The sequence below is a fragment of the Aptenodytes patagonicus genome, chromosome 1 (genome assembly GCF_965638725.1).
Source record: "Aptenodytes patagonicus chromosome 1, bAptPat1.pri.cur, whole genome shotgun sequence".
Lineage (NCBI taxonomy): Eukaryota > Metazoa > Chordata > Aves > Sphenisciformes > Spheniscidae > Aptenodytes > Aptenodytes patagonicus.
In genome coordinates, this window is record NC_134949.1 from 45,044,126 (window position 1) to 45,071,201 (window position 27,076).

The 27,076-nt window shown below is 35.9% G+C and overlaps 1 protein-coding gene across 4 annotated transcripts in view; it reads left to right on the top strand.

The window, feature by feature from the left end:
• Nucleotides 1-27,076, top strand: part of PTPRQ (protein tyrosine phosphatase receptor type Q) — a 148,854-nt gene that overhangs the window by 105,573 nt on the left and 16,205 nt on the right. For 2 of the 4 annotated variants that reach the window (XM_076333599.1, XM_076333627.1), the window contains 12 exons: nt 1,253-1,374; nt 5,122-5,308; nt 7,567-7,811; nt 8,476-8,542; nt 9,140-9,298; nt 10,562-10,784; nt 11,232-11,305; nt 15,894-15,993; nt 16,799-16,927; nt 18,155-18,199; nt 24,065-24,091; nt 24,757-24,838. In XM_076333599.1, coding sequence (XP_076189714.1) covers nt 1,253-1,374; nt 5,122-5,308; nt 7,567-7,811; nt 8,476-8,542; nt 9,140-9,298; nt 10,562-10,784; nt 11,232-11,305; nt 15,894-15,993; nt 16,799-16,927; nt 18,155-18,199; nt 24,065-24,091; nt 24,757-24,838 — 1,460 coding nt within the window. The remainder of the gene's footprint in view (nt 1-1,252; nt 1,375-5,121; nt 5,309-7,566; nt 7,812-8,475; nt 8,543-9,139; nt 9,299-10,561; nt 10,785-11,231; nt 11,306-15,893; nt 15,994-16,798; nt 16,928-18,154; nt 18,200-24,064; nt 24,092-24,756; nt 24,839-27,076) is intronic. The other 2 variants (XM_076333610.1, XM_076333619.1) reach the window with 2 other exon arrangements.

Genomic DNA, 27,076 nt, shown 5'->3' on the forward strand with positions numbered 1-27,076 from the left:
TATGATTTCTCCTCATTAATCTTTCACACATAATTTCAACAGCTACATACCTCCTTCCATGCTATTTTTCCTTTTCCTAACCTGTTTTCTACCTGACAAACTAAGTAGCCTTGTATACACTCCAATTTTCCTCATTAAGCCCTCTTACCTTATGATTAATGGTGAAAAAATACATATTCCTGCATTAATCATGTTTGAGAAAAGAGACTACATCTTCTGATTAGGATAGATATGATCACTTTTATCGTTTTTTATAACAGACTGTTCACTGAGACGTGTTATCATAGTTGTATTTTTTTGTGGTAGATTAAAAAAAAAGGCACCATGAAGCAAAGTTCTGGAAATATGTACAAATGTGTTGTTGCTTCTATCACAGGCTGTTCGCTGATACGTATCACAGTTGTCTTTTTTTGCAAAAAAAGTAGACCCAAAAAAAGGCACCATGGAGCCAAGTTCTGGCATTATTTACAAATCTGGTGTCACTTCTATTCCAAATTTTATTTTGCTGAAATTTACCATGGCCATTATGAAAAAGTAATACCACTTACTGAGAACTGCTGTGTTGTTATTATGATTTCATTAATTTCTTATTCATGAATAAGAAATAACTAGGTTAATTCATATATCACCTTGACAAAAGGAAATTTTAGGAAAATCCCATTTCTTAATGTGAACATTCTTGCCCGCTTACAATTCCTATCCCTTTTTCATATGTGTTTTTCAGAGTTTCTCAACTTGTTAAGAATAAGTTAAAATGAAACCTAGGAAATATTTTTTTTAGGTATAAAATTATTTGTACTAGTACTTTCCAACATTGCTGGAAATTTTTTCTAGCATGCAGAAGACCTTGTGTTTTCACAATTTCTTGTTCTTTGATTTGTGTGACATAAATGAATATATTATCCTTGTCTATTTGTCTAAATAGTTGTATATATTTTGCTTGTGTCATGTAAAATACATATAAATAACTTGTCATTAAAAACCCTATAATTTCAATTTAAGATGAAGTTATAGGCAGTTCATACTCTAGAAAAGTTGTAATTGCAATGAAAGATGTGTTTCTAAATCACACTGCATGCTTTATATATGAGAAAGAAAAAATGTTATAGTTATTTAAGCAGTGTATAATGGTAAATGTGTGAAAAAGTTTTATTTTCAAATTGAAAAATAATCTCTACTGGCTACTACAATTACTCGGTTATTTGTTGTGAACTTCTTTGGCCAGGTTTCACGTACATATTTTTTTCTACAGCTCCAGACGGTCCTCCAGAAAGTGTGACTGTTTTAGCTACATCTCCTCACAGTATTAATATCAGCTGGAGTGAACCTGTCATCATTACTGGACCAACATGCTACCTCATAGACATTACCTCAGTAAGGCAACTCTGTTTTATTGTTGGTAGTAATACAGAAGTTTGGTGATATAAATACCACAGCAGATGTTCTTAAAGAAATTGCAGGACAGACATAAACTGGATTGAAAAACAATATGACTGCGTCTATTTCCACATAAACTCCACATAAGAATTAATTGCACATTTATAAATTTCTTAATGGGAGATAAGAAGATTACTTGGTATTAAAAAATGTGTGCTAATAAGAGGTCTTGGAGAAAAAAAAAGTGTAGCTATAAATGTATACAGGAAAACAGTAGCTGAGCTTTGTGGAGGTGTACCTCCTTCTAACCATAATGATGCTGTTTACCAGTAAAAATAATAATGACTTTTTTTTTTCTTCAAAGGAAGAAAAAGTTCATTGTCATGATTTTACAAACCAGAGTGGAGAGCCTAGCAAAAGGAAGTGACTTGTACAAAGTTACACAGCGCATCAGAGGGCAAACTTTAAAGTCAAACTAAATTTCCCACTTTCCACTTGGTTCTCTGTCCATCAGATTAGCTGTATTTTGGTAGCACAGCAATAACACTTCTTTCTCCTTGATCTTTATAAGCAAAAAAAGGCTGACATAAGAGAAAAGCTCTAGTGGCCTTTCTCTTTTCATCCTCTACTACCCTTATAATACTCCTTAAAACAACCATTAATAAACCTCATTTCCTGCCCTGTGGCAAGATATGAAACTTTCTAAGTTCGAGCACATGAGAAGTTTTAAGTAGGATATAGGTTCCCTCTTCTTCCAGAAATTGTACAGACAGGGCTATCAGGGAAAAAGGGAAGCAGTTTACCAGACTGGGTAATTACCCAGGAAAACGTGCTGTTTGCAGCTTCAGAAATCCTGAGTCAGTCTGTGAGATAATAGGAAAAAAAATTAAAGACTACTTCAGACTATTTAAAGACTTTAAATAGAAAGTTCTTTCAATTTTCTGAGAAGAGAGTAAGACTATTATGTGTATATTTTCAATGTTTCTGAATTGGTCATAAGAATTACAGATATGCTAAAATATTAATGCTGAGATTTTTGTGCAATCAAAATTGCTAAGAAGATCAGTAAAAAAATACCAAATGTTTTTAAGCTCCTCAGTAAAGTTACAAGAGAGTAATGTGTAGCCCTGCTATTTTCTCTTCCTCTAACTTCATTGTACAGTATGTAGAGTGCAATCTGTTAAGTTCTGAACACACTTACACAGCAGCAGTATGACAGGATGATGTACAATAACAAGGGGAATACTAACAGGGAAGGAATGGTTCCTTGGCCCATTGGGTAGGTCGCTAGAAACTACATAACAATTTTTATTTCTCCTTTACTAAAGTTAGAGAAGGCTTTTTCCTCGTGAAAAGTTCCTGTCACTTTTGACTAAACAGCATTATAGTGCATCAACAGAAAAAAATTATTTTCATTCTTTTGATAAAATTTCCAAATTCAATTTTCAAAGCTTGATTTTTTTGTGTGTAATATTTAATCAATTTGTATTTAAACAATTTCTCCTCTGTCTGATAGTTACTAAATTATAAACAGGGTGTCATCTTATTCTACAGTATGAAAATGTTATAAATACCTTATTAATGTAAGTTACAGTAGAATTCCTAAAGTAAGATGAACTATGGAATGTTTCATGTGAGCCTGCCAGCACTCAAAAGGAACATAAAAACCTGTTTTAAATGTTCAGTTTGGAGGGCTTTGGTTTTGTTTTTATGAAGCCGGGTTTTTTCAAATATATTTCAGATATCTAGCTTTATGTTTAGGGATTCCTTGTAATCAGATGTTGTCTGTCTAATGATCAGTAACTACAGGGGTCAGTTCTGTAGATAATCGTCTTAGTAGACAAGGCTATTCCTTCTTAAAGGCCAATAAAGCTGTCACAATCTTTTTTCAGTAAAAATTTGAGTGTATATTTTATTGTCCCAGTGGGAAAATTTTTATGAAGACTCCAAATTCCACAAACTTCCTATATGTATATCTTTACTCATTTTAGTTCTCAACTGAGTATCTTTAAGGATTTATAAAAGTAGGCTCCCAGAACAGAATAATTTCAGATTTCTACTCTGTGATGTCTTTATTCTTAAAAGGTAGTAATTAGTATTTATTAGTGAATGTATTAGGGTTCTGTTTAAATTGCTAGGATGTTCCTTGCAGTTTTATAGATCAGAAAAACTAAAAAGTACTCCCTCGTTACTATTCCTTCAAGTCATATTTTAGTTTGTCCTGCTGCCTACTATAATTAGAAGTAGTCCTGAATAAAATATTACTGAAAATGAGTAAGGAAGATGGAACTGAACCATTAAACTTCAGGAAGAATAGAAATAAATTTAATGATGTAGTACTGTGATTGTGTTTTAGCTCTTGTATAAATATTTCTATGCCAGATTTTTGATAGCCAAATGGGAAAAAGTGTTTCAACTCTTCATGGCCATCCCAGGAAATGAATGTCTGTTTAGTCCATCAGAAAGTTTAGTTCAGGTTAATTCTCAGTGGGGATAGATGCATATCTGTCAAATAAAAGGTATGCCTGAACTATTCTAATGTTTTAGCAGCTGCATTTAATACAGACTTCATCCAGTGGGAAAACTACTGTACAGCTACCTAATCCTCTTTTCAAATTACACACTGAAGAAACAATAATGAAAACATCATTAACTGAGGTAGTCGGAATAGACATAAAAAGAATTTTGTAAATGATACTTGATCAAACACTAGAAAAGCTCCCATTTTTTCCTTTTTCTCCTTTTTTAAGCTAACATTAGAATTGATTAATTGGATATAAAGCCCAACACTGTAGATTTTTCTACAGAACCACAGATTATTTGAGATGTAGGGATGATAGGGATCCCAAGAAGTAATCCAGCCCTTATCCTGCTCTAACACAGAAACAAGTGTACCTAGAGTCTTCCTCACAAATGATTCATTATCCTGTTCTTAAAAATGTCCAGTGCTGAAAAATGCTCAGCAACCCTCGATAGACTGTTCTAGTTCTTAACTAAACTTAGAGTCATAGTTTTACTTACATATTTAGGTATATCATTGCAGGTTTTGTGATACTTAATTCTAATCTTTTTTTGGTGCAAATAAAATTTCTATTTGTGTTTTAATGAACACTAGAAACAATGGATTATCTTCAATTTAGTAACATCCTTTTTTATATTTTGAAATTATTACTATGTCTTCCACCATCCTCCCTTTTCTAGATTGAACCCCAATTATTTCTGCTTTCCAGCTTTTCTAGTGAGAGAATTACTCCCTCCCCACTGTCTTATAAGTAGTGCTTCTATTAATATATCCCAAGAGGAACTGCACTTTCTGCAGTCATATCAACATTATATATTGCTGCCCAATTTTCTTTTTGTTTTTGTATTCCTAACTATATATCTGCTCATCTTCTGGATCTCTGCCTAGTTTGATTCTGATTTCAGGTCGCTGCAGCTCCCTGGCCCAGTTTCTACCAATAGTTTCATGTTTGCTTGGTGGAAGACAGCACCAAGCAAACAGCCCATTTCCTTAATCCCATACTACGTGAAGTGCTAAAGAGGCAACACATGGGTGAGACAGGAGTGTACTCCCCTGTGCAGCCTTCTAGTCTTGGTAGCTAGAGACTTCTTGTGAACCCTTCTATGTAAATGGTTAGAAAAGTGGAAACATAAAAGTTAAATAAGGTGTTGAAATAATAATGTCCTGCTTTTGGCTGTTTCAAGTCTTGTAATCGGGGGTTTTTTATTATTATTCTTTTACAGGTAGATAATGACAATTATAAAGCTCAATTTCTGAAGACAAATGATGAGGGCAAAGTCTTAGAAATTTCTGATTTGAAAGCATTTACAAGGTATTCTGTAGTAATCATTGCCTTTACGGGGGATGTTAATGCTGCACTCATTGAAGGCAAGGCTAGTTCTCCGGTAATTGTCTCCACTTTTGAAGCAGGTTTGTATTTTTCTCTACTTTATATGAATGAAACTTTGCAGATTTTCTTTCATCTGACAAATAAATGAGAGTTTTGAACACATGGTGCACTTTTAATGCAGATTTGTTCTCACAATATTTTTTCTTTAATATTTAAAAAGGTGGCAATCAACAAAAAAAGTGATGGTGATAATAATACTAAGATTTACCTTCAGTAATGCAGAGATCTTAACTTGCTTCATCTAAAATATGGATGTGTGGAACACAGCCATCTAGATTACTTCTATAGTCAATGAAGAGAGGTCCTATCTCTATTGGCATGTATATGTAAGATACCTGTCTTAGGAAGGGATGACTCTCCCCTGTGGAGGTGCCCGTTTCCCTTAAGAGACTATTGAAAACTCTATACAACATCCTTGGTCTTGATGCAAAATTTAAACATATAAAAATTAAGTGAAGTGAATCCTAATGTTAAAAAAGGGTACCTGTACTGACTTGACATAATCTGTGTATTCTGAGTGGAAGGAGGTTGCTAGTGAAGACCCACAGGGATCTATGCTTGAGTCAGCTGTTCCCCAGCTTGAAAACAATCTGGAGAATGAGGTAGATACTAAGGTGACAAAAGTTGCTGATGCTATTAAGTTACTCAGAGAAATAAAACTGAGAGATGAGAGTGAAGAACTGTCTGAGGACCTCATGACACCGAGAGGCTATGTTACAGAAAAGTAGATAGCATTTGCTTAGGAAAATATAAACAGATGTGCATGGGGGAGATATAGTCCTAGCTTTACATACATAGTTCCTGGTTATGCTCTGTCTACTCTCTTTCCTGGTTTTGAATTGTTCACTAAGGATATTTAAACAAACAAACAAACCAACCGACAAAAAATGTTTTCTGAAAAGATATTGAAGTTTTGTTTCATTCAAACTAATTATCAACTGTGTATAAACTACAATTGCTTTATCTCTAGTGAGGTTAGCTGCAGGTCAGCTTTTTTAGCTATATACTCAGGTTAATTTCAGATTTAGACATACTACACACTGATTGTATTTATCATTTATCTTTCCTTTGATGTATGAAAAGCCAATGTCCCTAATGATATGATATGATATGAGTGTGTGTGTATATATATATATGTATCTTTCTAATGCCTTTAATACATTAAATTCTAAGGTTTTCATGACCTTTTTATATCCCTGGAGGCTGATAGGGTCTTTTAATGTGGAAAAATGAATGAAGATTAAATCAGGTAGTAGCTGGGTCTGTCCTGTGAGCTATCTTTTTTGGTAGTCCTTTCTCTTATGTAAAAATGTCACACATTACGAGGTGCAGTAACCTTAGAGAAGAACAGTTATTTTTTCCGTCTCATCTTGTCTCATCTGGTTTGTACAGTCTAGCATATGGCTGAGTAAGGACCAGTTTACATAGACTTACTCCAGAGAAGCCTGAGTAAGCATTTGTTGGCTGGTGTAAAAAACCTGGAAGGTATGACAACTGCATCTAAATCCTTGGCTGAGGGAATGTGTTTACCTTCAGTTGCTTGATTTCACTATTTAGAGGTCACGCTACATACTTGTCTGCTCAGGTAGAGCAATAAATATTTAGCTGCCTGGAAAGAATGTTACAGCCTTTTCTTTCAGATAGGAACATTGGGAAAATGATTTATACCTTTGTTGTCTTGAGAATAAGCTACTGGAATAAGCGTTTGACAAAAAACTGTCTTTGGGAAAAATGCATGTTGTGTTTGTGTCTGGGCATTGGCTAGTGGAGTTTTTTCCTAAAGAGTTAGCTGTGATAAGCAGAGACTCTCAGGAGCACAGTGGCTTGTTTATACATTGGGAGGGAGCTTGCTGTTGACAGAGGGCTTTCAGAAAGGGATATTCAAGACTAACACTTGCTTCTTGCTTGTCAGCCCATGCAAAGATTTGTTTATCCCAGATGTATTTCAAGGTATAATTATGCCCTCAGGCTTTCTGAGTAGAAAATCAGAAGAAACTTTTCTGAGTCAAAACTGCTGAGGGTTATCTAATAATTATTTTTAATATTTGTAGCATTAAATGCTATCTTTAAGAATAGTATTTCACTAAATATTTAACTTTTTATTGTCTTTATAAATATTTACGTATGCAATAAGTATTTGAGAAGTTTTTAGTAAAAACAGAAAATACCAATGAAATAATACTGATGTGTGAAAAAATAATTTGTAATTTTTCAGGTTTTACTCTAATAGTAATAGTAGTAAACTGATTTAAGTGGATCATTGAAATATTTATTTCAGTGCCTGAAGACCCACCCAACAACATAACGTTTCAGAAGATACCAGACGAAGTAACAAAGTTCCAAGTAACATTTGTGCCCCCATCTGAACCAAATGGAAATATTCAGGTGTATCAAGCTATGGTTTACAATGAAGATGACCCCGCTGCTATCCGGATCCACAACCTCAGTGTCATCGATAAAACAGATCAGTCAGTCACTGCCATGATAGAAGGACTAAAAGGAGGACATACCTATAATGTCAGCGTAAGAACTGATACCTTTTCTTTGGATTTTTTCTTTGATATGAGTGAGAGATTAGTCTGAACAGGGAACATAAACCTAGGCTGAATATGAATATGAATATGAATATTTAATTCATTATGAAATATGAGCATTTCATGCTGAGAATGTTAGAAGAGAGACAAGTCTGAGGAACGAGGGCAGCAATGAAGAGGGTGGAGTGAGTGGGAGCAGGAGACATCATTAGCGGTTAGCTTTGTACTCTGGACCACCAGTTCACGTGCTAGCAAAGCAGCCTGTGACATATCGTCACAGGTACAAGACAAAATCTCTCTCTTAATTCCATCACTTACATTGCTCATTTGGCTCCGATTAAAGGTCCAATTCTGCAAGGGGAGCTTGCTAGAAGTATGTGCATCAAGTCCTTTCAAATAATCAGAGACTAGGACATGAGAGGAGGCGACATAACTGTTTAAGTGGGCTTGTTTTTCTCCTTTTTGTAAGAGCTACATTACAAGCGATAAAGTGTTACTGTACTGAGGATTGTAAAGAAATACGAAGTTCTAGCAAAGTGTGAATGACATAAAAGGAGTGTTTCAGCATTTGTTGTTTCTTCAAATATATCCAGATTTGGCCAATTTGAAGCTATTACTAATACTCATTAAAATAAGTGTTTGTTTTTTTTAAGGTGTATGCAATTAATGGTGCTGGTGCAGGGCCAAAAATTCAATTGAAAATAACCATGGATATCAAAGGTATGTCTCATAAAGTCCCCTTTAGTTGAAATCTCTATAAATGCTGAAGAAATTGCTGTTCTACCTGTGAGTACAGAGCTGTGCGCCTTCGTCTATTATTTAGAGGCCGCATAATGTAGGAGCAGGAACACATAACTGATAGCCTTGAATTGCAGTGGTTAATATTGCTGCGTATCGCTGATCATTTGCTATTCATATCTGAATGATACTGTAAACCATGTGCAGACTCAGTGAAGTAATCACATTGACTTCAGTATTTTAGTTACCATCAGTGAACAGCTTAGAAGAATATCACAGAGGTATAGCTAAATATACAGTATCAGAGTTGTGGAAATAAATACAATAATTGGTTGAAATTCATTGAGAAACTAAGACTCCGTCTTTTTATTGTTTTCTCTTTTAACCGAAAACTGATATGCAGAGGCATTTATCAGAATACAGTTTTTAGAGGCTTAAGGCATTAAGTAGAACATTAAGTTGTCCCTGAAAATACGCTCAAGATTTGTCTTGCATAACACAGCTATATGCCTGAACAAAGTACTTGTAGTGAAAACATTTTAAAACAAAACTCTGTGGTATATCTTTGTTTAAAAACAGAACCACCGCGGCCTAAAAAGAAACCAGCACCAGTTTATGATACCAATGGGGCGTTACTCGTCACAGCTACAACAATTACGATCAGAATGCCAATATGTTATTACAGTGATGATCATGGCCCTATCAAGAAGATACAAGTTCTTGTTGTGGAAGCCGGAGGTAGAATTTTATAAGTTCTCTTGAAAATTGTTTTCAGGTTTTTTTATTTCTTTATTTTCAGGCCGTTTTTCTTTTCTCTTTTATTTCTTTTCTTGGGTCTCAGTAATTTCATGTTAGAAAACAGCTAACAAAGTCACTTTAGCTGTGACATTAGTACTAAGAGCAAAGTATCTTTCACAATACTTGTGGGCTGGGTACTGGATTTTGGGAACACTTGCCAACGAAGAGTCATCTGTGCCCTTTGAAGTCACCGATATTATTCTGGCCCTATTGTTATCATTATATTTTCTTTATTTCCTATTTCTTTGAAAAAAAAAAAAATTTGGGAGTTGTGAAAGGTAAATAAAGCTGAAACTTTTTTGGCAAGGTTTTTCTTCTGTTGCTATTAGTGTTGCCTGTAAAAGAATGCAGTCATGTGCAGTTGATATTGCCATTTCATAACGGGGGCAGAAGGATTTATATAAATCCCTTCTGTAGACTGTGGGTTAGAATGTGTATTCTCTTGTACGGACTGATGAACATTTTACTCATATGAACAGTGCCATGATACTCTTTTGAGTAACTGCCTACCATTGTGAGTGGGAGTTTCATGATAGGACATCATATGGTCAGGCTTACTTTACCTAAGAAGGACAAATTCCAGGTATTTAATTCCCTTGTTTTGCTTACTTTCAAAGTGTAGAAGCAAAGCATTCACATTAAGTGAATTCACATTAAGCCTCTCACCTTCTTCTGAATTTTGCATTTTAACACTAATCCTATAGACTTTTACTTCATAGCTATTGCTGTGAAGATTCTCTTAAACTGATAGATACGCAAATACCATGTTAAGCAACATTTTGAAGATTTTTCTCCTGAGTTGCTGGGTACTGTCCACTTACAGAAATCTAGTAATTTCATTTATGAAACAGCCTTTATTGTCTGTAGAGTAAACACTTTTTACTGTCTTTGCTAGCCATGCTCAGTTTCAAAGTCAAGTGGCTTGCACAAGTGATCTCCTCTACAGGCAGAGCTCATGTGCGAGACTGCCCCTGAAATTTTCTAGTTGTGATTCAGTTGACTTACTCAGAGTTAGCAAAATATAGATCGTATGGTTAATAAGGAAATTTGGGTTCAAGTGCAAATACAGTTATAGACTTAGTTGTGTAAATGGCACCGATAGCATGCTAAGCTTTTAAAAAAATTAATTTCCTATTTAACTTCTTTAATTACAGTCTGGTTAGAATGTAAATTGTTTCTGATTATTTCTTTTCTTGACAATAGCTCAGCATGATGGGAATGTTACTAAGTGGTATGATGCCTACTTCAACAGACCGAGGCCGTATTTTACAAATGAAGGGTTTCCAAACCCACCATGTATAGAAGGAAAAGAAGATCTGAGTGGCAAAGAAGAGGTATATGTCATAGGTGCTGATACTACATGTACGATACCAGGCAGTCAAGACAAAATATGTAATGGCCCACTGAAGCCAAGAAAGCAGTACCTGTAAGTACATTTATCTCTCTGTTTGTCCAAGAGAAAGCTTCAAGTGAAATATACATTTATATAAACATACAAAATGTGTAGTTCAATTATGAAAAGGTGGAGATTGAAATGATCTTCATGTGTCTCTAATTTTAAATTTTTTGGCTGAGCATAAATATGGGAAACAAATTTTTTTTAAATCTTTCAGGTAACAAAAGATGCTTACTGCCTTCTTAAATTAAATAAGCCCAAATTCAAGATAAGTATTTCATATAGTTTGATTATACATTTAAGGTATTGACACTGAGTCCTTGATGTCTGTCGTAACATCACTTTAGCAGGTGAATAATGATTCCAGCTTATATTATACTAAAACTGAAAAATAGTTTTTAGTTTCTAAGTGAAATAGTATTTAAGAAAATGCACATAAACTTTTATTTAATTAGTTTTCTTGGTTTTATTTCACAGATTTAAGTTCAGAGCAACTAACGTTAAAGGACAGTTTACAGATTCTGACTATTCTGACCCTGTCAAAACACTAGGTAAGGAGAGTGTCATTTACTAAAGTATTTCTCTATTTCCAGAGAATCTAGACGATTCCATGTCTCTTTTTAGTAGAGTGGTTTCCCTGAAGTAAATAATCTCTATTTCTGTTGGACCTAGCTTAACCAGAATGGCTGAGGAAACATATCCATTCCCTCGTATGTCCTTTTGAGGTTGTCAAGAGGTCTTACCTCAGCCTGGACTGTTAAATGAGGAAGCAGTATTGATGAAGTTCATTAGCAGAGATTCAGTTATGCCAATAAAAATACCGTTTTACCAGGATACCTCATCTTGCTCGGTGAACTGCTAGAAGCTATAGTGTTTGTGCAGTTTCCCTCTTTGTTGCATGTAGAGCTATTCCAGTGAGCCTAGTGTAGGAAACCTCTTGGCTGCAGATCATTCCTTCTAGTGGCAGCTCATCTGAGGATATGACCCTTTAACCCTTCGTCCTTTAGATATAGACAAAGCTCCATATTAATTAATAAATTAATATTGTCTAATAGAATCCATCTGGTTCTGATGTCATTGGCCAATAGGCCAGCTGTTATGGGGTCTCAAATCCAGCATAAATTCCTCCATGGCAGTGCTAATCTACCCCCAAAATTGGGACTGAAGACTCTCGTAGCAGATAGCAATAAGATCTGTAAGTTCTTTTAATATATTGGTAAGCCAAAACTTACTTAGCTAAGCATTAGCCCTGACTTACTGAAAAGGGATCCCAAGACAACTGGATGAGTACCCAGAAGAATTTTAGTGGGCACATATTTTTCATTTGGCATTCATCTTCTGTGATATGAGCTCCCTTATTCATCTAATCCATGTTAGAAATTTGTTACATGATCTGATACTGAAGATCCTGAAATGCTAATTCGCTACCTGAATGTTCTGAAAGGATCTGGCACTATTTCTCTAGCCCTGAATGTTTTGGAAAGTGCAACACAGAAGTTGTCTTTATATGTTCTGAGTTTAAAAGTTCTAAGCCAATGAAGCAAATAGTTTGCCCAGTAAGGGAAAGACAGTGTGTCCAATCAGGCAAAACAAGTCTACTGGAAATGACTCCAACTGTATCCAATCCTCTGGGCAACTTTCTCCTCTCTAGCAGAAAAGTCTGCAATGCTCAAAGAAATCATGCTTTAGTGGCAGGCAGATAGTGTAGTTCATTCACTTCTGTATTGCTACTGAAAACTTGTGACACATTGTCCTTTGGTGTAGATTATAAAGAAGCAAGATCTGTTTGTATGCTGAATAAAATGCAATAGGAAAAAAAACAGAGCTGATAAATTCCTCAGATATCCTTGGCTCCTCATACCCATCCAGCACCTTCTGTGCTAAAGTTTAACATCAAGCACTGCTTTTAAAATGGACACTACAGCAAACTCTTGTCTGGCCTTAACTTCTAAATTTCAGAGCCTATCCAACAAGAAAAAAACTGAAAGTGGAACAGATAATTAAAAGGTTCTTCTATGCTTCCTTACAAATGTTGTGAAATCAACATCAAATTGATATATCACAAGTGATGCAGGTACTGCAGTTGAGTGGCTTTGAAGATGCAGCACTGGCAATGCCATTACCAATGTCATCTTAGGTGAACAAAGGAAGATAGATTTTTTCAGACACCTTTTCTCTTGAGACACATAACCTGAGGAACCTTGCCAAAGTGTTTCCTTATAGAAGATGCTTTGGTTATATGAACTTCAGACTTGCTCTGGAAGCGTAACCCAGAAAGCATACCAAAAAGATCAGTAGCTGTTAGGTATCTTTGTGACCGATGACTTCTATTCCACTTGTAACAATAGTATCTTTTCAGAAAAAAATTATGCTGCCTGAGATCAGAATTGCAATTTCATTTTAAATTAATGATCTTCTTTTGTAATAATCACTGAAATTTGTGTTTTTCCAACACGACATTTTCATTTTAGTAGATAAAAGACTAATTTGAATTTTGGCAGAGGTATTCATGACTAGATTATTTTGGATTCTGAATCTACTTATAGAATAGGTAGGTCTTTCATCTGGAAAACCAGAAAGCTAACCTTGTTATCTGTGAAATTTAATACTGCATGATAAATATGTTTGAAGCAGAAAACAATATGGAAAACCTATGAGAGAGTTCTCTGTGACAGACATCAGATGTTCTTGTTAAACAATAGGAATTTTGCTAGGGAGGAACACTGAAGCAGAAATTATTGGAATACACAGCTGCAATAATGATTTTTTAATTATAGTAAAGGATACATTTTAATATGACGCTCCCACTCAATCATACTTGGAGTACCACAACTCTCCACTTGAGCTGGAGAAGCGGAGTTTCTTCCTCATAACCCGTGACTGACATTGCAAAAGTAACGTCCATACTGCAATGAAAGGTCAGGATTTTTCCATGAGATAATTAAGATGCGGTGACAAATACTGCTTAAACTTCTAATACATCAAGGCAGCTTATAGCCTTTTCATAAACTCTGATAGCTAGTTCAGCAAATCATTGTGGGGCAGCTGGTAGTCCTGTGTAAGTGTAGACTTTTTCCATGTGAAATACAAAGCTGATGAGACAGGAATAATCAAAATGGGGTTTCCTGACACTGCCTTTTGCATAGAAACCTACCTTATGATATTTTATTATTGCAGTTTGTTATCATCATGTATTGAGTGGCAGCTCCTCAGAATTACACAACATGATGTCAGGACTGCATACTAGTTTTATAATACCTATTTTTCTTACTATGCCAAATCTTCTGTTTTGTCTCCTTCCCCTTGCCTATCATCATCTCTACAGACATGTAGTCCTTCCCTGTTGCAAAGAAGTAGGAGAAAATGTATTTTTTTATTCTTGGTGGGCATTCTGCCAGCACTGTTTTGTTTAATAACATTGGCAGTGCTTGGACTGGTTAACCGTAGGGTTTAACATTGACTTCACTGTTTGGTGGAAAATAGATAGAACTGTTGTAGAGGTTCCTCTGGAAATTCTTCTGTTCTTCTTCCACATTACAAAGATTTGTACCTTGTCACAGAAATCAGTGAGTGGCAGGGACTTTTTCATTCCTTTTCTCTTTGCAACAGTCTTCTATATACTTGCTTTTCTTCTCTATTGTCTTCCCCTGGCCAAAATTGTTCTTACCTTGTAGTGTCCAGTGTTGCACCTGAGACTTTACTAATGCAGTGGAAGAATTATTTCAGGTGTTTTGGAAACTGTACTTCATTCTGTGTATCACAAGATTATGTCTATCATTTTATGTAGGCATGATAACACTTACTGATGTTGTTTGTGGTCTACAACAATCTCACGCTTTCTTCTGATAAATCGCTACCTAACCTACTGTTTAATAAGCTATATTATTATAGCTGATTATTCCTGCCTACGTGTAGAACTTGATCTTACAAAATTGTATCCTACTGTTTTAAGATCATTTTTTCAGCTAAATCAGGATAATTTTGAATTTTAATCATGTTCTCCAATGTACATGCAGTACAGATCATCTACAATATACTCTCTAATTCAAAAATCAGGGCCTTTTGAGAGAAATGAAGCCAAGACTTCAGTGCTTCCCGGTGTGTCCTTGGGAGGACACACAGTTTCATATGGCAGGAAGCAGTATATTTTCTGTCCTTCCTGGAGGCTGGACAGGAGCTAGGTTTTCTACAGTGGATCATAAAGTGGAGCTGAATACCAGCGTAGGTGAAGAATACCAGCAGTAGTAATCCCTTGCTTTTCTTATTTTCACTGTGTTCCTAAGGAAAAAGGAGGCTGAGATTTTTGAGATAGGGACAAGATTACCAGGAAGGGTGGGAACTTAAATGAGTCTCAGAAATTTAGCACCAAGAAGGTTCAAAAAGAGGTCTAGAAACTACTAATCTAAATGGTTTATCAGTCTCTGAATGAGCCTTTATTCTCACCTGGAAGGGCCGATTAGAATACCAGCACCTTTACCTTTTTATCATAAAGGCCTTTATGATTACTTTTGACCTCCTGGTGGTTATTCCTAACAATATCACCAATTCCCGCATAAATACAGAGCATGAGTTAATGGTCAGTGAGGCAGATTAATCCAGAAAGTTCAGATCCGATCACTAGGTGGGTTCCTTCAGCACCCTGAGGAGAGTATCTCCAAAAATCATCTTTTATTTTGGGCATGTGAGTGATGGCTGCAAGCCTCATAGCTTTAGAGTTGTGGGTCTTCCTTTTCCACTTCTGCAGTTTTATTATTCCTAGCTGACAGAGCAGTGTGCCTGTTCTCGGCTGCACAGAAGCTGAAGCAGGAGCTCAGCCCAGGCTAGTGTTCAGACTTACGTTACTGCAGCGTAGACCTACCTTAACCTGTTTAGCAGGTAAAATGGAAAAGCACCAGGGGATGGCTGCACATATAGCTGTAGACGTATACTATTAGCATTATGTATTACATAGATCAGCAGTGCTTAGGAACCTTTAAATAAATTTTTTCTGGTTTTGTTATATTTTTCTTTCTGAGCAGCTGGATGCAGTTGTACAAAGAGAAAAGTATCTGTCTGTCATCGCTCCCTGATTTCACCCTGTCAGAAATGTAAAAATTGTAATGAATCTATGAAATATTAGATTTCTACTTTCTCTTGCAGGTGAAGGACTGTCAGGAAGATCTGTAGAAGTTATCCTTGCTGTTACTTTGTGTATACTTTCAGTTGTTCTTTTGGTGGCTGCAGTATATGCTTTTGCAAGGTGAGATTTATGTATCCTTGCCATACCATGCTTGCAAGCACTCAAAAATGTTTTAAAGAAGAGTTGAAACAGTCCTATAAATGGAACCAATCTGTCATTTCAAAATTTATTGCATTTTCTTTTTTTTTTTTCTTTTTTGTAGAAACTTAGGGAGGGACTCACAAAGGCTAACTTTAGTCTAGTGAGGGTAACCTCCATAGATGAAGGAGAAAAAACAACTTCTCCAGAGGGTAAATCAGAGCAGTAGCCTATCCTACCCTTTCAGAGCCACTTCTCTGTTGACTTGAGGATACAGATCAGAGTGTCAGCTGGCTGAAGTTAGTGTGATGGCTAACCCTATTGACAGCTTGATATGAAGTAAATACTCTAAATTCTGTTTTCTTTCTTACTAATACATTTATCAATTAAATACATTGAAGTCTCACGTGAAAGAGAATTCGACCTCTAAATTCAAATTGTGAACAAAATGCCCATGTAAAGCAGCAGACTGGATACTGCATACATGATGTTAATTTGCTCATTCATCAGAAGTTCTGTTCTTCCTCAGCTGCATCATTCAGGCATTGCCAAAGAATTTGTGTAGGAAAACTAAAAGAATATACCAGCTCGATTCTTTCCATATGAATTTTTGACAACATAAGTGCTGGATTTGACTAAATTACACTATTGGAAGGGAGGGCAGAATAAAGGCCAAGGAAGGATTTCTGGCAACCATTTTTCAATTTCACCCTATCTAATCAAAGTATTGACATACGTGTCTTTAAATCTTTTGCACGTTTATTTTTCAGTATTATTTTCTGTTTAGGATTCGGCAAAAGCAAAAAGAGGGAGGCACGTACTCCCCACGAGATGCTGAAATTATTGACACTAAGTTCAAACTGGATCAGTTGATCACAGTGGCAGACCTGGAGCTGAAGGATGAGAGATTTACACGGTAAGCGTACTCCTTAGGCAAAACAGTAGTCCAAAGGGGCTGTAGCCATGACCCCTTTCTGACCTTTGCTTGTTTGGAAGTGTTTGTGGTGTTCTTATTTACACAGGTCACTGAGATCCTCTTTCAAAGAATGACCTCCATCCTCAAGACACTTCTCACTAGCTTTTAGAAAATCACTTAATCTTCAGCTCTTTTTACAACAAGATAAAGATCTAAGTGCAAATCACTGTTTAATTGTGTTAGCAAAAAAAGGGCTACATATTTTTAAACATGCAGAATTTCTGAGTTTTTTGATGGCCCAGTGTTTTGTGTAGACTGCAAACCTGCATAAGCATTTTGAAAGAGTCAAAATCCCAGAAGTCCCGGTCAACTAATTCAAGAACAAATCTGTCATTGTTTAATTGACATTTGGAAAGCATTTTTTTCACAAAGGGATTTGCATAACATCTGGGTTTCTGTGGAGCTCAGCACACTGGCTATCCTGATATCTGCTCCTTTAAGGTGTAGGCAGCAATTCCAGGCTATTCATATTTTCTGTCCGACAAAGAATCTTGTCACAGATATTTATCAGAAGGAAAACTGCTCTTTCTGACTGCCAGAAATACGGATATTATTCACTGAATAAATATAATGATGATTCTCAATAATATGTGACATCCAACTGAGTTAGAAATGTTTGGTGAACATTCTTTACCTGCCTGTATTTTCCCTGCTGTGTCACGGATGAAACACTGTGGTAGGCAGTCTCCTTAAAGATGAGAAGCCTAAAATAGTCTTGCCCTAGCAGTCAGGCATCCTACTGTTGCAGACTAGGAAGATGAAAAGTTGTAGCTGTTGACCTGTTTTGTTTGAGTGTGTATATGTCACGTGTGTGGTACAGAGTAAGTTGATTCCATGTACAAACCTGTTCAAAATAGTGCACGCAGGAACGGCTGCTTGTAACAGATGAGAAAACATACTATGAATCATCTGGAAATCATCGACGTAATGGATGTGGTATGTTCTGTGTGGGGCACATGTCATTCAGATAGCGTTGTTTAGTACCTGCTAATAACAGTGGAAAACATTCTCTGAAGATAGAACCATTGCCAATGCACTGTGATAACTGTGACTCGTATAAATGATCTTGATGGATCTTCAAAATGGCCTTGTTTCCAAAATGTTAGCTGAATAAGAATAGTACTAATTTTGTTTATATACTAAAGTGTTAATGGATTTTACTTCCAGATACTCTTCATTTTTCTTTAGACGCAAGGAGATATTTGTCATCCAGTAAGTTTTTGTATAATTGAAGCAACATGGTGTGTTTTCCATTCTGTTCTCTTAACCTGTGTGCTACCATACTATATTGAATGATATAGTTAATCAAAATGAAATGTCAATCTTTGCAGCTATACTAATGACAAACAGTGGTATTTGTCATGATGAAATCATGTTTATTTTTAGTCCCTAATGTTAAGGTACAACAGTTCCACAACTATTTTGAAATAAATCAGGGCAATTTTTACATTACAACACATTATGACAATATAGCACTGATACCTACAACCTATCCTCAAAGCAAATGTAGTGCAAATGTGACATAAGAAACATGCTGTTTCTTTCCTTCGGCAGTTAGAATGTATGTACTTAAGAGAAGTTCTCTTTTTTTCTCAACTGCCTTTTGTACTCACACTGCAGCTGTTTTGTACTACGCCACTACAATCTCAGCAACACATCTGCGCAGTCAAATCCTTTATCAGTTTGCAGACAACTATTCTGCCACTTTTTTGTCTAAATTATGTGTAGTTTGGATTTGTACAGTCTCAAACTCTACAGGGCAATTGCAAACTATAATATTTCATACTTACGTGCACTTCATTATGTCATTTATGCACAGCAAGGCCTTTACTGAACAGTGCTTCAGCAGTTTTAGTTACATCACCTTTATTTTAATGAGTCAGTCTCACATTTTGGTTTGCAGTTTGTCATGTCCTTCCATCTGTATTTTTCTCTTTCCTCCTTCCCCACTCCTTTAATGGCCAAAAGCAAAGACTCTGTTCTTCTGCCATTCTTGTAAGGTAGATGATGCAGCTGTTAAATTTTGGATTATTATTTTTCACACAGTAGCTGCACTGAAGCTACAGCAGGCTCCTTGCCCAGGTCCTTTGTTGGACATTACGACAAATTGTTGAAATTTGAAGTGCAGGCACTAACTGAGAGTTCCTTAGGACCAGATTCATGCCATCTTTTCCACTGGAAGTCAGTAAATATACTGTGGGATCCTTAATTGGACGAGATTTCAGCTGATTTACTGCCCTTTCTACCTGAAAGGGTGATGGGGAGTTTGTGTGAAAATCTTAGGTGATAAAAGAGCAGTATAGATTTTTTTTCTGTACCTATTAATCATCCCATTCAGTGCTCATTTGAAGGAGATGCTTTGGAAACCGACTGTTTTGTCATTTCTCAGCCAGTATGTTATTTGTCATGTTAGCTACTGTAAATCAGTAAAGGCATGGACTTGCAGCCAACACAGTTCATGCACAGAATCAAGTTACCCTAGCCTGCTCCATGAGATCCTTCTTGACTCTCTCGTACATTGTCTCTTCAGACATTCTCTCATATTTAGTGGCCTATGATCGTGACTCATATTCTCAGAAAATTTGTGCAGCTGGTATCACAGGAGAGAGAAAAAGAAATAGAAGAAGTTTTTTCTTTTCTGTAAGAATATGACTGGAAATATTTTTTATCATTCTTAGCAGATCAAAAATTCAAAAGCTTGAAAAGTTCAATGAACCAAAACTCAGCCGATGTTCAGTGTAGGTTAACCAAAACATTTTATTTCACACATTTTTATAACTTTTTTAGTATGAATTATTTGCATTACAAAAGTCAGTTTAAGTAGAAAAAACACCAAATTTAAAAGTGCCAAGTACCCCATTTTGCCAATTTTGAAGCTTTTTTTAGGGTCAACATTTTTTTCAAATCAGGAAATTCATGGCAAATCCCAGTTCCCAGTAGTAATTTTTTAACATAATGGACAGCATAAAAAAATTTTACTTGAAAAACTTCAGTGTCTGAAAATTACTAATACTGGCTAATACATATACACAATCTCTCAGCAAGTCTTTGTTAGGCAATTGATTAATGGGATGTAGCTTCAGAGGGCACGCAGGGAATTACGTCCTACTGAATTCACTGGAAAATGAGATCCTCTTTATGAAGCCAAAATGCTAACTTTGAATGTTTGGGACATACATTGATCTCCATGATGGTGGAGATGGTATGAACCAGGCAATAACAGAGAAAAACAACCCTTGTTTGAAACATATGTAGCCCATCAGTCTAAACTGGATTAAACATTGGCTCATTAAGCACGCTGAATATACGTATACTGGGGCCTCTCATAGCTTACTTTTTGTAACATGTCCGTAGGGTTTGCCAGGTTACTTTTCAAAGCAGACATTCATCTGCTGTGAATAGTCTCTGCCAATAAGTTTTCAGGGCACACGGGGTTTGGTGAGAGACAAGTAACTCTTCCCTGTTCCAGATGCTCACCTGGGAAAGAACTTCTTTGGCACCCTACTTTCACAGTGGTTTCTGCAGCAAGGATAAAGACATGTAGGACCCGTTTCTTAAAATCTTTCCTTGAAAAGTTACACATTGTGGTGGATGTTTTGAGGGTTTTGTTTCTTTCCATGTGAGACAGCTTGTCAAGCAAACGGGGCACAGATTCAGAAGAAATATTTCTGAATTATAGGCACTGTAACCCTTGCAAATACCAGGCAATTAGAACTCTTTATGGAAAAGTATTGTATATAAAATTCTTGTCTGGTCTCACCTTTCCTATGTGTTGTGCATTCAGAAGGTGTCTATATTCAAGGTAACACTTCTGCACACACATTACTTTCTCTAGACCAGCCTGTTTCTTCTTACTTTGAGTGGGGATAGGCATGGATAGCTGCCTTGCCTTTTTCTTCAGCAAGTTTCCCTTTAGTAATCAGCTATCAAAAATAGGCTTCCTGAGCTTTGTATCCCAGGAGTACAAGGTTTATGAATGTACATGTCCTGGTACAATGGAAGAAATGGCCATGTGTTCTCTTTCCTTAGGCCTTTAATATTTAGGAAGGGTTAAGCTCCATATTGCTTTCAATTAACTTGCTAAAAATTAGTTCCTCCGTTGTTCCTAGGAAGTGTCAATGGTGCTTATGAGTTAAGCCTTTTGCCTACATACTCATTTCTGTTGTTTTCTATTTGGACGAAGTTTTAATTCCCTATGGATTTCAGATGATTGACCCAGAGAGAAAGCCGAGTCTGTGTGACAATATGGTCTTCAGTTACCACTGCCAACACAAATAAATGGCTTCTTTCTAGCTCTATCATAAGTAATCTGAGTGGGATTCAGATTTTTGATAGACTTCAAAAAAATCCCACACATGAAACAATACACTGTTTTAAAAGAAAATCAGATTTAAGGCAATAAAGCATTCTTTATCTTAGAGAATGTTTTTCTTTCCTAGTTTCAAAGTCAGACAAGTGGGAATCTGGAATTGTCCAGCTGAAATAGGGAAATTTGCAACTTCATGGTTTGATTGTAAATTGTGCTCATCAAGATCTAATGATATCTATATTCTTATGTTTTATACAAAAGACTGGGAAATGTGGAGAACAAGATTACAGGTAGATTAGTATTTGTTTATTGATGAAATACTGTAAGATTATTATTACATATTCCAAGTCAAGAGACTTGGATGCAGTACTGATTTTTGAAGCCTGAGGATGCTAAAACTGAGCATAGCTGTAAGTCTATAGTGAGCAGACAATATTCATCCCTTCTGAAGATTCTTACACAGCAAAGCCAACCTCTTTGCCACAGTCTTCAAGTTAGACATTAATTCACATATAAGCATATAAATTAAATCATCTTATTTTCTGAGCTGCCAAGCCACTGCAATGTGCACTTGCTACCAACAGCTGTGAGAGTTCAGTAGTTCTAAAAATCAAGTTGTTCAGTTAAATGCCCACAGATAGGTTAAAGTGTCAAACTGTAGGTGCCTTACTTTAAAAATGTTTACTGCTTGTGAAAGGTAATATATGGTTATGCCTTAAAAAAATCACCTGTTACTAATATTAAAAATGAACTAGAAAGCAACGTACATAACACTAAATATTTAGTTCGTTTCCTGTGCTATTTCAGTGCTTTACTTTCCTCCTTTGAGTGAAAATAAAAAAAGCAAATATTGTTGAATAAGATTGTTAATGGTGCCGCTTGTCTCCTATGTTCTTTGCTGTTGGATCCACGTACCTTCAGCACTGAACCACTAAATGACATACCCAGGTTGCTTATGTGCAGCATAGATGTAATTTTTATTCCCTAATGACCAAACTACAGTGCAGTAAGCCCCTAATTGCTGTCAGTTCGAGAGGAGGAAAGCCACCAGTATTCAAAAAATTACTGGGGTGTCAACTGGGAGACAACCTTTTTTCTGTTGTTGTATGGTGGAGGTAGGTGAATTCAAAGGAAAAACAAGTATAATTTCTTTGCAGAGACTGCTTATAATTTTGTCCTGAAGAAAGGCCTAAAAAAAGTTTGCTTTCTGCTCAAAGACAAATCTATTTGCATGCAGTACATTGGCACAGCTATTAAGAATACTTTTTCTTCAGGAAACTTTAGCTCTATGATGTTGCCAGTATTACTAGAAGGTAGTTTCATCTGCCGTGTAACGCAAACAACGTGATACAATAAGCACTAGCTAGATGTTTCAGCATTCTGAATAAATAGAGTTGCGTGCTTTGTTGTCTTATTGCCGCCTTTTTTTCTTTTTCATTCTAAAGCTCTCCTTCAGTTGCCCTAGTAAGCATTTTGAGTTTGAGCCTTTTTCTGTGAATTCTTACACTTCTTTTTACTCCAGTGAGACTGACCCAAGTCTTTCATAGCCAGTTTGCTTTGTTTGAAGAGAACTGTCATAACAAAGAATGTACCACAAAGGCATCTTTAGTAGCTTTGAAATTAACTTCTCTGATGCTTAATAATAAATGATTCAACAATTGTATTAATCTCATTTTATTATCTAATTTAAAATTTAAATATTTAAGAATAATTTCATAAACCAAAGTATTTTTAAAGCAAATTGTTGTCTTTTCTACTAAAATTATGGCAGCAGTAGACATTTGTATTTGTGTAATAGAATAGTTTTTGTAATATTTTTATGTAAGAATGTATGATTTTTGGAGAGACAGACACATAAAAGGTATATTTAGAGCTTTTTTAAAGGGGCAAGTTATCTTTTAAACTACATTACTTCAAACTTTTTGGCTTGGTCTTTTAGAAAAGTTTTGTGAGTCTGAGTGCCCAAAGTTTGGCTTCTAAATCCATAATGCTGAGACACTCTTAAAATGGGTTCAGAGGTGATGATGATGACCAAGTTTCAAGGCCATCTGAAAGTCCCCTGAGTATAGATGCTCATGTAACATCTTCATGAAACCTGCTGTGGGATCAAGTTAAAGATTTAATACGTAGCACAGTTTTTAAAATCACCACGCACCAGAAACAGCAGTGAACATGTAAAAATGAGCACGAAAACAGGCACTCATTTTTTAAATCTTTAGAAAAACAGTCATAGCTGTTTGGTTTCTGTAGAGGCACACCAATAGCATGATTCATCTGTGACATTTTAGCTATCTGCTTAAAATGAGATGAAATCACACCTATTTATCTTCATTGATTATAAAAAGAATCTAGAGTGACTAGCTCAGAAATAGGTGTCTGTATTCAGTCAGATGAATCCTATCCTTATGCTCTGAAATGGCCCTTAGAAGAATGATACTGAGTACATGGTGTAAAATGAAGCCTGTCAATGCATATGAAGTGGTGTGCTGGAAGTATGGATTTCCCAGGGTCATACGAGCCCAGAGCACTGTAAAGTGATCTGAAGAGAATTATAGAAACTGTAACTACCATATCCATATCTGCCAATACCTGAGATAAAAACTAAGCATTACAATCACCCAAGATATCTGACATATAATAGTATTTGAATCCATGAGAGAAATAAATCTGGTTCTTTAGTTACTTCAGTATTTCATCTAAAACCTATTAACATGCACAATACTGGTTAACTCTCAGCATGCTACATTTAACAAAAATCTCTGTTGCAGGTTACTTAGTTATAGAAAATCCATCAAGTAAGTTGATTAAAGATTTTTATATTGTGGTCATCGGTGAGTCTCAATGTGTGGTTCCCTCCTCTATGTTTATTAGAAAAAAACGCCAAGCTGCGTATAAATCATAAAAGCATGACTAATTGCATGGTAACTGGAGAAATGCTTTCTCTCTCTCTGGGGTGAAGCCTGCATGTCTGTGTTTTAGCTTGGGAAGTAATACAGGGATATTTAAACTCCTCGGGGTTTAAAAACCATGTCATTATGAGAATGAGGTCACTGCAATATTTTATATGTCTAAAACCTTGCAATGTATAAAATGTTTTCTGTGCGACAAAGAAGTATTATGTACTTTAGAATGCAATGATAATTTTACAAATTTCCATTAATGTTAAAACTTCGCCTTGGAATGCTGTTACCTGTAAAAACAACCCTACCCAACAGAACTGTTAACATTAGCAACATTAAAAATTTGGTGAGGGGGAACAGGGGGAGAAAATTCTTCTAATTTAAGTAAGTGACTGAAAACAAACCAGATAAGCATGCTGTAAGCAATTTATAATTTTCTGTCTATAACTATCATTCTATTGAACTGAAAAACATTATTAATAAACTGCAGTTAAATAAGAATACAAAGAATGACAAAGAAATTCCCTGTAGGTTTCTAATTCTTCTGTCATTACTTTCAGGCCAATAAGCAAGAAATCCTTCCTACAACATGTTGAAGAGCTTTGCACAAACAACAACCTAAAGTTTCAGCAAGAATTTTCGGTATGTTGCTAGCAGTTGTCACAACATCGCAAGGCCTTCAGTCGTTTCATGTGTCACATTTCATGTCCATTTTAAGCAGGCAAGGCCGTGAAGGACTGTGGCCTTGATAATCAATACCCAATTACCAGGTTGATTGTTTAGAAAGTAATATTACACTGATTTGGATTCTGCAGGCTACACTGCAACCTGATCAGAATTATTCACTTAAGTGTCAGCAAAAGATGATCTTCTTTAGACTCCGATCTTTGCAAGAACACCATAATATTTATGCTTCTACATACGTAGCAATGCATATGTAGTTCACCTGAGAACAGTTTATTTAGAAATAGTTTTCTAACATATATACAGGTATATTTAACTGCTTTAAATAAGTTCATTTTCCTGAGTGATGATGACCCCAAAAGCACAGCTGACATTCATTCTGTGAAATGTTCAGGCCCCAGTCATACTGCCATGGAACTCAGAAATGTTTTTCTTTCATAGGTTTCAGTGCAAAAAGTAAAAAGTTTGTGCGTGGTACTTTGTTTTTTGCTCCTTTACAAATAATAGGTCATACTGGTCATGCTCTTGAGAATAGCCTCCACGTGAATAGCCTCCATCTCCTTATGTGAGTAGATGAACTCAGTAAGCCTGTCTTTCTTTCTGAAAAGAGACCAGCTTTCAAAATACACATTACATATAATATAATGCATATATACTTTCAAATTTGAATCTCAAAGTTTTCACTATTTTCATTAAGTAACATTTTTACGGGTATCATATTTTTTTTCCCCAACAATATCTTCTCTTCTTGTTATTTCAGAATCTTTATCATCATCATTTTTAACACATACAGTCATTTGCCCTCACAAAAATAATTTGTCAGTCTCCAGTGACTTTATTATTTTGGATTTATAGATTTACCATGAATTGCTTACCAGTTGGATTAACAAAAATGAAGACTCAACAATTGCCTTTTCTTCTGCTAGATTACAATATTTCAGTCTCTGAGGGAAAACCAACAAAAGTGTGAAAAGATTAATGGTATTTCCTACAGCTTTTTTGTTATGCTCCTTAGGTAAAATTGGTCTGGATTTAATAATAAAAAGCACCATAAAATTCTCCAAGCAATAAAGCAAGGAGAACTTTTTTTCCAAGAGTAGAAGTGTTATTTCACTTGAACAAGAGTGATTATAGTTATATTATGCATGACTGAACAGATGAAAAGTTTTACTAGCAATAACGTTTTCACATATTAACGTTCACCACTGGAAAGTTTCTTGAATTACTTTCTTTAGGTGTGACCCACATTGGGTAAGCCTTACAGCATTGTAATGCCTTAAAACTTAAACAATAGTGTTTTATCAAATCAAAATCTTGACAATCCATTTCAAATTTAGAGAAATACAAGTAGCTGAGGCCTCATTCAACTAAATTATATAGTCAACTTATAATCAACAGTTTTATATGTCATTTGGGCTTCCTTTTTTTTCTCTCTCTGAACTTCAGCTTCCATGTTTCAGGGTGTAGTGACACCTTCCCGGCTGACTTGTCCAAGGGCAGGCAAAATTGGAGGGTAGGTCCAGTCCCTGATTGAGAGTATATCTATAGTAAGTGTAGCACCTGTCTTATCAGATGAATAATAGGATTGACAATGCGCTTGAAATGACATCAGAAGTGACAATGCACAGAAACAGGCAACACACACAACAAGCAGACCTTGTGACCTGCATTGTTTCCATCCACATTCATCATTTTATTTTCACATAAATGACTCAAGGCTCCTACGACGTGTGTAGGAGAGAGGAGCTCAAGGTATAAACCCATGGACCGTTATATCTGAAGCACATAACTAAAAGCATGGTGCTGAGCTTGCTTGGGCTCTCTGGCCGTCTCTGTACTAGTAAATTCAAGTATACCAGGAACTGGACATGAGAATATGATATGATTTACACTAATAAACTGTTAGTATATTCCCTGCCTTGAATTTGGACTGTTTCAGCTAGCAGTCTTCCTGGACAATTCCAAGATATGTCTTGGTAGGTAAAGTAGTCTAGGGATCATTTACAATAGGCAGTTTGTAGACAGCAAACCTGTTTTGGAGTTTTCTAGCATAAATGTGGCTCTTTCCATTTCACTTAGTCTTGGAATCCAGGGACATTCCTGGTCTCAGCTAATTTGCTGGATTGACCACGCTGCTGTGCCTGGACATCTCCAGGGTTCAATCTCGGTCCACACGTGAACATGGCCTGTGTGTAA